This window comes from Meleagris gallopavo, chromosome 2 (assembly GCF_905368555.1).
Source record: "Meleagris gallopavo chromosome 2, MGAL_WU_HG_1.1, whole genome shotgun sequence".
NCBI classification, from domain to species: Eukaryota; Metazoa; Chordata; class Aves; order Galliformes; family Phasianidae; genus Meleagris; species Meleagris gallopavo.
The window spans coordinates 24,903,907-24,917,922 of record NC_139405.1 but is presented as its reverse complement, the minus strand read 5'-3'; the positions used below and the strand labels follow the sequence as shown (position 1 = coordinate 24,917,922).

At 34.7% G+C, this 14,016-nt stretch overlaps 1 protein-coding gene across 2 annotated transcripts in view; it reads right to left on the bottom strand.

Moving 5' to 3' along the window:
• Positions 1-14,016, bottom strand: part of CAMKMT (calmodulin-lysine N-methyltransferase) — a 194,692-nt gene that overhangs the window by 168,464 nt on the left and 12,212 nt on the right. For both annotated transcript variants that reach the window (XM_010706776.4, XM_031552384.2), the window contains exon 3: positions 13,359-13,423. In XM_010706776.4, coding sequence (XP_010705078.2) covers positions 13,359-13,423 — 65 coding nt within the window. The remainder of the gene's footprint in view (positions 1-13,358; positions 13,424-14,016) is intronic.

Genomic DNA, 14,016 nt, shown 5'->3' with positions numbered 1-14,016 from the left:
AATACCAATTAGCTATCTAACTACTTACTTTCTCACAAGATCTAAAAGAAACCACACTGACAAATGGACGTGTGATGAATTTACCTGCTGATGAGCAATACAAATTCAAACTGCATCCTGAACCTTACGTATCAGAGAGCTACTGCTAACAGCACAATTAATGTTTTACATTAGTCTAAGCACAAGGCAAGAAGAGGTGACGTAAAGACAGTTTCCAAATGATTGCTAACTACACTTGAAGATTTTCTGAAAAAAATGAAGCATTTAAATGTAGATTACTTCTGCAATTTCAAATATTATCCCCATTTACATTCTTGGAAATCATGCCACTTGTTTTAGTATTACTCCATTTATTAAAAAACAAAAACAAAAAAAAAAAAACCACACAAATACACAGGTTTTTTTTGTTTGTTTTTTACTGAACTTTTGGAGGGTTCACTCAGTTTTTGAGGTCAATACAAGTCTCATTTGCACTGACACAGAGTTCTGAGCTTTTTCAGTCCAAGTTTTATTCACTCAATACTATTTTCAAATCTGTTGCACTCAAAAGTTCTCAAAAAACAATTATTTCAACTTGAATTATGTCCATTCTGATACACTCCTGGTTACCTCAGTGGAAAACTGAAATGTGCTGCCTAATTATGTGCTTGCCTCATCATTCTAATTGAACTAATTGATTTCAGTGTCCTTTAAACAAGATTCATAGTAGTGACATAAGTAACAAATGCATTTTCTATAGAAGAGGCAATAATCTGATATTCCGCTATGCAAAGTGTAGTTTGAATATATGACTGAAATTTTTTTGACCACACCAATTTGTAGTGGTATTCAACTGTGTCTCCCACAGCACGTTTGATGTTACACTCTTAATGTGCTTAAATTAGAAAGAAAAATAAATTGAACTGCTCAGTTTCAAAACTACATACAGATCTTGAAAGAAGAACACATAAGTTGCTTATGTCTTTACACGCAGTAAATGATAGCAAATGACAAAATAAACCAAGGCTCCTGAATTAAAAATAACTAAAAATCACTCATTTAAAAAGACGTTAATTAACCCTACAGGGTACATGCAGGATTTGAACCGAGTCGAAACAATGTCCAGCTTAATGCTAAGAACTTATAAGATGAGCTATCAGGGCCTATTAGTGCATTGTAATGGCTTAGATACTTGAAGAAGTGACCTTAAAATCTCTATTCTGACCCAACTTTCAGAAACGGGGCAGAAGATTGACCTTCACACAATATAATCAGCAAAAGATCTAAAAAATGTATCTCTCTGTTATGTGAAACCACAGTTTTATTTACTCAGGCATGCTCACTTACGAGTTAAGGTCCACTCAAGCATCATTTCAAGGTTAAAGGTTATAGTATAAAGCCATTATGTTTTCAAGCAGAGTACCACGCTACCATTTGTCTTGTAGTAATATCACAATCAGATGTTACCTTTTTAGCTTGGCCCAGCAGAGAGTTTAAGACCCCTGCATACACAATGCAAAATAGATTGGTACTTTATAGAAAGTCACTCAAACTGCAGTTACTAAACTTCACATCAGTGTGCATTTTGTCTACGCTATCTAGACACACAGAGGTAAAGGTTTATGATTTGTGATCTTCTACGGATGCATTTATATAATAATCAGGTGGATTCAATGTCAATACAAAGTTATTAAAATATGAAGAGAAAAAAAAGTCAATACTTCAGTTTTCAGTTTCAGTTTCACAATGGGATCAACGTCTTTGTCTCAGAAAACTGAAAATAGTATGCCTAAAAGAAGATGTAACAAAGACAATAAGGATTTCTAAATTTCTCATTCAACAAAGACTTTAAAATTCTTTGCTACTGTTCACCAGTTCCTAGCATCCACTGCATTCCCATTCTGAATTAAGGACATTCACTGATCAAAAGATTAGTACATATCAAAAGTACGTCTCTGTACAACAATCAATTCTCAGTTTGATCACGAGAGAAACAGTGTTTACTTGTCTTTACTCACAACAACAAACAAAAAAGACAAACTGATAATACTTATGCTAGATACAGTAAACCAGAGAAGTGCTGGCAACACGTACAAAATGTGCTAACGAGTTGTTTTTTAATATTTGTAATTCATGCCTCAGAGGAGTGGCATTAGCTACATAAACACACTGGCTTTCTCAAGCACAATACACAACTTCTGCAAGCTTTGAAGTTAGCTACATCAGGAAGGATGTTACAAGGAAAACCGTAACACTTTAGAATTTAGTTCTTATAAGAATAAATAAAAATTTAGAAGAGTAACAAATTTATTTTTTTAAGCCAATAAGCTTTTCGTAACTCTTCACCAATGAGTAAAAAAAAAACACAGATGTTTCCTAAAACAGAGTCTTGATTTTAGGTATTCTTTAAACTGATGCGGGAAGATTCAGATCTACCTACAACTGCTACATTACTATATGCAATTTGGCTACCATGCACTAGCAATTTCTACCAAAATATATGTATATATTTTGTATGTATATTTTTTTCTGAGTACATTTTCTGCAAAAGGCATTCCAATGCTGTCTCCGCAAGTGCTACTTCAAGGCAAGAAGGATCCTTGCTTTTGTGATCTGAGGCCCGTGCATGCAATTCTAACATTACAAATTCATAAACAGAATTGCAATATACATTTCCACTGAAGTAATATCTAGGTTGCCAAATAAAATACTTGACCGAGCAAATGCCAAAATTAGTTAGGAAATGCCACTATGATCTTAGCAAAGCTCTTGTACATGTAAGTCTTGTGAAGCAGTAAGTAATTAAATACCTTCCCATACTAGACTTCACACAGGGCTGCTGCCTCCCTTTGGTTCGCAGACCTAAAAGCCAGTGGTGACGTAAAAATAAAACAATCAATATTCACACTTCAGTTAAACATAGCCCTGTTACATTTTTTCAGAATTATCTATTGGAGTCAAATATCTCCAGAATTTAACTTGCAAGCTGCATGAAGACTAGATTCACTGCTTGCTTTCAGCACCTCACATGCTTTGAAAGATATTCAGCCAGCTACCTCTAACAGAACAACTCCTTCCATGTCACAGCCCTTGTTAACTGTGTCTTACAACCTGATGGTGTTATCCCAAAGGGAAGACAATTCAGAAAGAGACAATTCTTTACACAAGGCCCTGAAGTACAGAAAGTGGAAAGATATGTACCAATTCTGAGCACCCAGAGTATCTAGAACCTCAATTTTTTGAGTATTTTAATATACATATATTTATACATATATATATATACACACATATAAGTTTTGCTTTAGCTGTTGAAATAATTTCAGATGTAACTAGCTTCTGCAGATCAGAACCTGAGCTTTCACAAAACTGTGAGATATTAAGCCATCACCACAAAACATACAGTCTGAATACAGCAGTAGATATAAAGAAGAAAAGATGTATTTTACCTGCATAGTCACAGGAATACAACATGGACAGATCCCTGGAAATGTAGTTCTCTTTCTGGACCTCTGGGAAACACTTTTTTTTTTGAGGGGGGGGGGGGAGGTGGGTGGGAAGCTTCTTAATGCTCTTTAGCCTGAGCCAGTGTAGCCTCCTTTCCACTTCTGATTTCTTGTCTTGGTGATTCTAATCACACAAACCTGACTGCATTCATTGTGAATTCATCTCAGACTCCTGAGATGAAGGAAAAGCCAATTTGGTTCTCTCTTGGGGAAAAAAAAAAAAAACTCACCCAATAAATCTTCATTCCCAATTCCTTTCCTTGCACAACCCTTAATATTTTCTTAATTCTTCTCCCCAACACACTCCTTGCTTTATCGTAGTATGGCTTGGGATGGAAGGTACCTTAAAGATAGTCTTGTTCCAACTTCCCTGCCATGGGTGGAGATGTCCATGTAGCACATTAATTTCAAATAATGCTGAAATCAGTTGAATTATTTCAGGCAAAGTATTTGAAACTGGATTTTCTGGACAATTCAGAACACTTTTCTCACTGCACTTACCATACGTCCCTCTGATCGTCCAGTCACTATCTGCCACCATGTTTCAGACTGTTCAATATTCAACATGGAAGAAGTAATACATATATAGCATTAACTGCATTACTTAGATAATAGAATTTTTGGAATATCAAGATCTTAACTTGTTCTGTGCTATTTAATGTTCTAATTCCCAATTTAAAAAACAGGAAGAGTAAAGTTTCCTGCTCATTTCTACATCGTTTCAATTACTATACTGCTTATTATTCAACAATGAAAACATTTAATAGTTACAATACTCTCATCTAATTCAGATTAAACTATTGCCCTCCCCCCCCCACCCCCCTTTTATTTTAAACCAATTTTCAGGAGAAAACAATGTTTCTTATTCATTTGACAAGCCCTGCTGAAGACAATTATATTCTTTGTGTTACCAAGGCAAGTCAAATTTCACTTGTACTAAAAACAACTGAAAAAATATGACAGTAATTCAAAAGCTGACAATGCTTTCAAACATTTGGGAAGAGATGGCACGCTGCAGCTGTAGTTTCATCCTCTTACAATATTTATGTCACCAGTAAGCTGCTGTTTCAGGAAGGTCAAAGTAAACTGTGAGGTAAAACGTTCAAAATCTTACTTTTAAAAAAACAGTTAAAATCTAGTTTTTCTGCTTTCATGTACATTACGTATAGAATTACACATAACTATATGCATATTAATATGTAAAATTTCACACACATATAAGGCCAATTAGACTGATTTAATTAATTGCAAGACAATCTCTTCTAAGTAGTATAGGCTTGTATTGGAACTGCTGAGTCACAGCCTGAACCACTGAACCTAAGGCAAGTACTGGGTAAGCTGTGGGAGTACAGGTGAAGGTAATTCAGCTGTGTGAACAGAAGCCAGGCACCATCCCTCCTAGACCCTATTTAAGGGCTGACCACCACTAGGGAAGGATCTCTTCCTAGAGATCCCTCCTTTTTGGAGTTTTGTACCGTGAGCCCAGATCTGCAGATATGGATAAGCTTTTCTTCCTTGATCGTCTCTTTTCCATCACAATAATCTCTACAACTATAACACATATAACACACACGAGGTACCATCCTAACCCACCCTGCTCTCCCAACTGTACATTTGATGATTGTACAAGGCATATTTCTCATTTTCGTTTATGAAATAAATATTTTGCAATGAGAGATCAAATCTCTATACGTAAATGTTTGGATTCATAAAACGGGCTCATTACTTCCAGGAATCTGCATATTTCATTTCAATAGTGCAGATTCAATAATTAATCGGAGGAAGTCTAGAAACAGAGGAAAAGTTCAAGGAAACAAATACAAGTTATTGCGCTTGGGTAAGAACTATCAGCTGCATAAATACACAATTCTTCATTTACCAAACCACATGCACAAAGGGGTTCTTTCAATCCACACAATTTACCAAAAATTAATTATTCAGATTTCTAGGATAATGTCTGGTCCATGTCTTCCACACTACTGAAAATACTTTGGGGAAAAACAAAAAAAATTAATAGCATTCTATCCAACTGAATTAACGATAAGTAAGAGTATTTACTCCATCAAGTTAAGTATGTGAGTAATAGTTACGCATCGGATCTTCAACTGGCCACTGCTACATAGATTAATTTTCACTCTACTTTCTAGTCAGAACTGTTATCAGATACAGTTTCAAATGAATGTTTTTCAGCACAGTTCGCAAATTATGATTTTCAGAAGATTTTTACTCAAAATAGTTTTGTTTGAACGTAATCCTGTGAACTCATGCTGCATTAAGTTGAAAGGTTTTGAAAATTTTGCAGTGAAATAAGATACTTATTTCATGCATTTGAATATGATTTTTTTAAGTGAAGAGCAGTGCAACTTTTAAAGTGTTCTTTTAAAAGTACTTGAAACCAAACCAAAATAAGGTGCAAGGTCTTTATATCCCCTCAGCTATATTTGTATGGAGAGCACGAAGAATATGGACTGTCCTTGCTACTTCTACTCCATAGCCACAGATAAGCTTACATCAAAATACAGAAAAATATCCAATCAGATATGTAAGGAAGATATGTCAGTAACTTTGTGTGGTAATAAACAGAATTTATCTAGCCAAGTAGGTACTCCAAGCAGAGCATTTCTGAACGGCTACGCTAAAAGCATGCCCGGAACATGACAAGTAAAAGGAATACTAGACAAACAGAATATTGCGAGAAATACTTAAGTTCCACCCAGACTGCAACATCCTACTGCAGATCAAGCCACATGAAACTAATTTGCAACTATTTTAATGTTAAAATGTGAAATATTTTTAAGAGCAAACTCTACAATACATTAAAAGAGTACAGTACATTAAAAGCTTTGTTAATTAACAACACTGTATATCTAAAAAGATGCTTACAGTTGTTATCCTAACTTATTTCAATTAAAGATGTGATTAAGGTGTCATTAACAAAAGCAAAAATATGAAATTAATTAAAACAGTTCATACATTTCTCCCTTTACTAATCTAATTAAAGACGTTACAACCTACCTCCAAATTCTTTTAATTCATTTAAACTGAAAGATCCAACTTGTCATTTAGCATACATAGAATACTTTCAAAATGCTTTAGATTCAGAAGGTTAACATTAGTGAGTGAAGGCAGAGTATGCCAACAGTTCATAAAAAGACTAAGACAACAGATCTGATGCAGAATCCTACCTAGCTCAAAAGCAGGGCACCACGGCAGAAAACACTGCTTCACAATACAAAAAAGCAACTGAAGTTACCCTAACACATCCATATTTTTTATCGAAAGGCTATCATTGGAATAGCCTGAACAGGTGAATGAGTTACTATGACAGCTTGAAAGTGACCAAGGAAGAAACAGGGTACTGAGAAGAGCTCAGCAGGACTTCTCTTCCTGCTTCACTAAGCTGATGCCATCTTTATAAGCACAGGTAGTGCGAGATGATTTTGGAATATGCAATAGAAGAAAATATTTCAAAGAAAATAGATCCCCAATGGCAGTTCTTCAAGTTTGTGAGAAGAGTAATCAGATTTTAATGAGCTGGGAAAAGAATTACAGGACTATACTTAAAACACACAAACCACTGACATTCCAAAAGAGAACAGTTAGGCAAAAATAATTCTAGTACCAAGAGTAATTTAAAAGGTACCTGCTTCTCCCCATACACTTATTTTCGGCAGCATTCCATAAGCGTTATGCCAGTTATATCAATGTGGCTGCTTGGGATGATGCTGTAACTTGAACCAGTGAAGTGAATGGAATAGGGAATGGGGGAGGAAACAGCCATTTTTTCTTAACCTTGATCATGATATGTTTTATTTAAAGTGAAGCTGCATAGTGAATAGCAAATTGCAGGTATCATAAATACGATAGTTCATTCAAAATGATGCATATCGTTGCTAACCAAACCTTTTTCCACTCAATTTATTTTTAGTTGAAAATTTTTTCAAGAGGGTGTAAGATTCTGACATGGTAAACAATATAAAACTGCTACACAGACAGACTGAGAAAATACTCAGAAGACGAAGAGTAGCAGGTTCATGGTGAGTGAGGTAGGAAGTCTAAGTCAGTATGTTCTTCATGACAGAAAGCAAGAAGTCTCCTCTTAACAAAGAATGGAAATTTACACAGCAACATCTGAAAAAAATGTACTCTCTTTTCTTGTTGAGCCTAAGAAATGCTACATGAAATACAGGAGAAGCTCTATGATAAAGGATGCCATCCTATGCTGTTCCCCATGGCATCTATCCCTCTCCAAGCATGGTAACTCAGTAGCTGACAACTTCTCCATGGAGGAGTACAGGTAACTTTGAGTCACTCTGTAAGAACCAAAAAGACACAGGTCTCCAAAAACATTCTCATATACTACAACTGGGAAGATAACATAGCTTCTACTTATATAGTTATTTGTGAGGAAGGAACACAGAAGGAAAAGATTACTATTTAAAAGCTGATTTTTTTTTTTTTTTAAAGTTGAATCCAAGTTACGCATTTAGCATTTTTAAATTAGCAGTTTTAAAATTAATGCAATAAAAAAAAGTGGACCACAAAATTCATTTTCTTCAACATCTTTCCTCAAGACTTTTTCCAAAAAGAGTGGACTGAAAATTTAAGAAAAAGCCTTTTTCTTGTCATTTGCTCACTTCCTAATTATTTTCTTGAAAAATACAATACGAAGGGACAAAAGTATTCTTCAATTTAGCTAGCTCACTTATGGGAAGAAACTCAAATTTAAAAAGCCAAATTCTTTCAACATAAAACATATTTTTTGAAACAAATTTCTAAAAGTAGTACTAGTGCAAACAAAAACAGTTCAGAAGATGGCAAGTAGGTGTTTTGAAATAAAAGCTGTATCCAGACATATTTTACTCCAAGCTGTAATGTCTTCCAGAAAAAAAGAATTAACCACAAAATTAGAAAAAAAAGATTATACAATATATATATTTTTCTGGATTTCAAATTGTCTACCTGTTTTTCCTACATGAACAGAAGCAACAGAACTCAAAACCGTTAAGCTTCCATCCATCCAATATTGAAAGCTCAAGTCCACAGGATCTAGTCGACCACAGAAACAGCAACTTTGCAATAAGCGTCTGGAAAGCTCTGTAACTGTAGCACCCTCTGCTGCTTTTTCAGTTCCAAAACGTGTAATTGTACACTACTAAGTAAAAAATAAAATGAGTATGTATTGAACATGTTTCTTGCAAATGGCTATACTGTCAACCAACATTATGTAGTTTACAAGGTAATGTTTTATTATTACATATAGCATATTTGCAATTTATACTACACGAACACTAGAATACCTTGTTCCAATTTCTGTGTTAACATTCTGTAAAGCAGAATTTTAAGAAAGCAGTAAAATAAAATGTGTTTTGGGAATACTACCAGATGAAAATCCCAAAGCACATTTTATGTCACTGCTTAAAATTCTGCCTTACAGACATTTCATCTTGCTTAGACTTGTGGCAATTAGTAAAAAAAAAATAAAAATATATATATATATATATATATATATAATATTTTGGCCCTTGATCATTTAACTGAAATTAATGTGTAATTTGAAGGGATAGGATTAAACAATATACATAATTTGAAGGGAAATGATTATACAAACTCTTCAGTCACAACAGCTTTCTCCTGTTAGTAAAATAGTCAGTAGAAGGAGATCATTTTTGTAAGATCATTCTTGCTGAATTTCCCCTGGTTTTTGGGAAGCCTTTTGCAGAAGAGATTTTCCCCTGAAAGGATGAATGCAGCTCCCAGAGCCAGCTGATGCTACCCCACAGTGCCACCACTCAGCTTTCTGCCTGGGATCCATCAGTTCTTTTAAAAGGATTGTCTTATGACTAGAGATGGTCACAGGATGTACCATCTTTCAACAGATGGCATGCTGTTGTCTAAAAGGAATACACCAATCCTTTCCTCTATCTCAGCCTTTTTTTTCCCCTGCTTCCTGTTTATGCACAGGATTAAAGCTGAATGGAGTGCATTTAGCATTGCATCCTATCTGTGTGGAGAAGCTGTTTAGAGTTTTCACATGCAAACTGCTCTCTCACAGCAGATGGACGCAACAGATACAAAAAAAAAAAATTACATTTTTTTTCTGGAAAAGTAGAATTGCAGTGTCGATTTTCACTCATGACAACGATCCAAAATGAAAACGCATCATTAGTAATGCTTCTTAAAAAAAAAAAAAAATCCAAACAAGACTTTGTGCAGAGGCAATTTGTGGCGTTAACACTTGGGAGACCAGCAACATGCCATTTACATCTACTGCACTTGGCTCCATCTTTTCCCTGAAGTCTTACTGGTGTAGGGAAGCACTTTTGGAAGCAGTCACAAGTATTCCTCAAAAGCTGCTCTTTGAAATTTTATATAATGCTGCCAGCTAGTGGCACATCTTATACTGAGTCTGTGTGTACTGGGAGTGTGGAGAAAGTGGTGTTAACTGGAATCTGCTCTACCATTCTTCTCTTGGCAGTGTATGGTGATGTGGCCATGAGCAGAAAGATCAAAGTGAAACAAAAAGACCACAGAAATGTTCCCCCCCCCAAGTTTTTTTTTTTTTTTTTTTAAATGCAAAATACTTCAAAATATTATTAGAAACACCAGTCAAAGAAAACAAGTGTTATTCAAAAGGATTCAAATGATATAATATGCAAAATATTTCAATTTTTACAATACCTTATCTGTTTAACAATTATTTCATGTTCTAGTAGTCCATAGCAAAATATTAACCTTCCTGATTCAGCACGGTAGTCAAAACATGCAGAACACTAAAATAATTAAATATTTTCTTACTATTTCAGCCCAAATCATTTAAGCCCTGTAAATAAGTTATGACTATGCAGTGCGTCCTAAAAAGAACATTAAAGTCTATAATCATTTACAGATTTATTATTTCTATCCTTATGGAGCACAATGCTGTTGATGGGACTGTTCAGTAATGGATAGCTCCACTAATATTGAATATTAGAAGAAATAATCTAATACTGTTAAACGCTAAAAAAATACTTGTGAAATCTTCCTTAGGGCAGACTATCACCTGATAACATTGTTATTGTTGTAAATAACATCATATCACTTGTTAAAAAAAAAAAAAAATGAAGTCCTAGCTTTCAAAATACAATAACTGTAGTTACTCTCCAAAAAAAAAAAAAAAAAAAAAAAAAAAAAAAAAGTTAAAGGAGGCAGGATTATCATCTTCCATTTCCACAGTGGGTTATCACTAAAAGAGCCAAGAAATACAGAGGCCAAAGAAAAAGCCATTTCAGATCAAAGGATGATGTGAGTGCACATATTCAATCAGCAATGATCTAAATAGAGCAGCTCAGTAGCACATGGTTGGGGAAACTTTACTACAGTGATGCAATACATAGCAGTTCTGTCTTGAATAGTAGGCACCTTTATTCCATAACGACAGTAGCAAGGAAATACGATTATTACTACTATACTTTATTGCAGCCTTCCATTACCTGAGGAGAGCTTATAAACAGAAGAGGGAGACCAACTTCTTACATGGTCTTACAGTGATAGAAGAAGAGAAAATGGCTTTAATCTAAAAGAGCAGAGACTCAGGTTAGATATTAAGCAGAAATTATTTATTCAGAGTGTGATGAGGCTCTGAGGTTGCCTGGAGAAGGTGTGGATGCCCCATACCTGAAGGCATTTCAGGCCAGGTCAGATGGGACCCTGGGCAGCCTGATTTAGTGGGCAGCAACTCTGACCACAGCAGGGGGTTGAAATCAGACAAGCTTTAAAGGACCCTTCCAACCCAAGCCATTCTGTGATTACACTTCAAGCCATTACTATAATGCTGTCAGAAAAATAACTAATTTACAGTTACCTTGATACAGCGTAATCTAGAGTGTTTAGTAAAATGGACATAAACATGCACATCAATAGGAAGAGAAATAGACATTTAAAAACAAGGAAGAAGTGAATCTGAAAATTACTTAGCAAACACTGTGTAATGGCACAGCATGAACCTTCAAGGCATGTGAATCTTCGTACATACTGTTTCTCTGTAAGAACTACAAAAGCCATATTACTTCTAAGTTAGCACTGGCGTTGCGCCTATTAGAGTAGTAAGTCTTGTTCTGCTACCTGTAATCAATAAGAAAGTGGCTGAAATACTGAAAAGGTTAATAGAAGAGTCAACAGCACATTTAACAATAGAAAAACATATAAAACTTTAGAAGAGGAATTTATTTGTGTTAGAAAGGAAATTTGTATAGATCAATCACAATCTAAGTGCTTACACAAAGAACAAAGATAAAGCACGTAACAATACTTAAAGTAAGGTACAGTGTCTCGTTCCTCTCTTTCTCTTTATTGACTAAATTTTATGGATAAAAAAAAGTAAATGGTTATAAAAGTTCCCTTAACTTCTTATTTGAAGAATCTACAGCATCAAATCCTTTTAAATGCCTCCTGTTAGGTAACCAAAGCATTTTCTGCCAGATCCTAAATATCTTATATCTAAATATTTTCATTATCTAGTTCATGATGCCTATATCTCTACCTGACATCAGCAATAATTACAAATGTGATTTTTCCCCCCCCTCCCTCAGACTTACTCATTTGGATATTTATATAGTCTTTAGATATAATTTTCATTCTGAAATCATAAAAAATTTCCCTCCTTGACACACTGAAATCCTAATGTATTTTGTGGCAGGACCGCACCAGTATTCTCAATATTAATAACCAAATGAAAAGTAGCAAGTTTAAAAAGGAGAGCAGAGGGTTTATGGTTTTTTTTTTTTTTTTCCATTTTTTCCACTTGAAAACAAAAGTTTACTTTTTTTTTTTTTTTGGCTAATGAAAAGCCTGTTCGTTGAAACAGCTCTGGAATACAAAGATGGGAGTTTTGAGATGAAATAAAACCTCTCTGATATATGATTATTTTTTAGTTTTGACAATGAAGAAAAGGTACATGTATATTGGCTGAATATTTCACAGACTTACGGAAGCTCCCTAGCTCTGTTCTTTAAGTTTCCTTCTTTGAAGGCAACCAACCCCTCCTGAGAAATTAGGCAAAAAGCCTTATCAAAAAAGAAATATATATATAATCGGTAAATGTAAATTAAATAATGGTAATTATTACATTAAAAACATGTATAATTATTTTTATTTGGCTTCTTGGAGTCTGCTAAAATTTTATAATTGAAGTCCATTAACAGCATGTAACATTTTATTAATAAGTATAGAGAAGCAGAGACAGACTGGGTCAGATACTGAAGGTCCACTTAATGCTCATCTTGTTTAAGATTAATGCAGCCAGCAACTCATACTTAGACAAGAGTTCAAGACCAGGACAAAGATATCATCCTACTGCCCCATTAATTGTTCTACCATCTAGCAATTCCTGAATCTTGACTGATACTTTCATATTTAATAGCTACAGTGAATTTTTCTTCCATAATTTTTCTCCTCTGTCTTTAGAGCCCACCAGATGTTCTACAAGCCAAAACATCCTGTGGAGAGGAATTTCACAACTCGACTGAGTGCTTTCTTTTGTTTTTCTCTGGTATAAGCTTGCCTTCTACAGGACAGAGGTATCATTATGTTTCCCCTGTTTTTACACTGTTGTTCAGATATCAAGGGATGGCCACCAGCCAAGACAAATCAATGGACTAAACTTATTTTTTGTCCAACCCAGTTCAGTTTCTCTGACACAGAACACAAAGATGAACTTGCATTGGGACAATTCAAGGATGTACACACAAACAACTGTGCTACATAAACCACTGCAACATGAAGTGCTAGGTAGTTAGATCAGCATATCTGATCACAGTAATGGTGTTTCTCAGATAAAAGAAATGCAGTTTCAGTTCTATCGACATAGTACTGTATCTAAATAAACAATGGACTTACAGACATTTCCTGTGTTGTCAAAGCTCGTAAGAACATCTTTAATATTTAGGAGTCCGTTGTGCAATCTAGAAGAAAACAAATAGCAAATTCACCAACATACAAACAACAACAACAAAAAACCCTCTTCAAAAAAGAGGTTCACTGCACATGGTGTCCATTTCTCACCCACTTCTTTTCACAGATACTACTCTACCAACTGGAGGCAAAACTGGGAGACAATCCGTGGTCTTCAAAGATCTACCACTGAAATTCATGAATCAGGAAACCGTTCCTCAAGAACTAATAGTTTATCTTTTTTTTTTTCCTTTCCAAAACAAATAAGTTTCAGTCTAGTGGAAACTACATATAGGAAAGGAAGAATTTTAATAGAGCAATTTCTTTGAAGAGAAAAAAAAAAAAAAGTATTTTTAAACAACAGCAGCAAACAAACTCCTATTTTCTCCACAAAACAAACAAAAAAACACCAACACAAAAACATTTAAATAACATCAACAATTAAACTGATTCTGTTCAGTGAACTGCATTCTCTTTGGTTTTATATTTGTATAATTCAAGTGAAATGAACATTCAAAACTGGGGATAATTAACTAGATTTCACATAAGCTTCAAATTTTAGAGCACAGTGAAGAAATCAGTGACAATCTGCAGAAGGAAACCA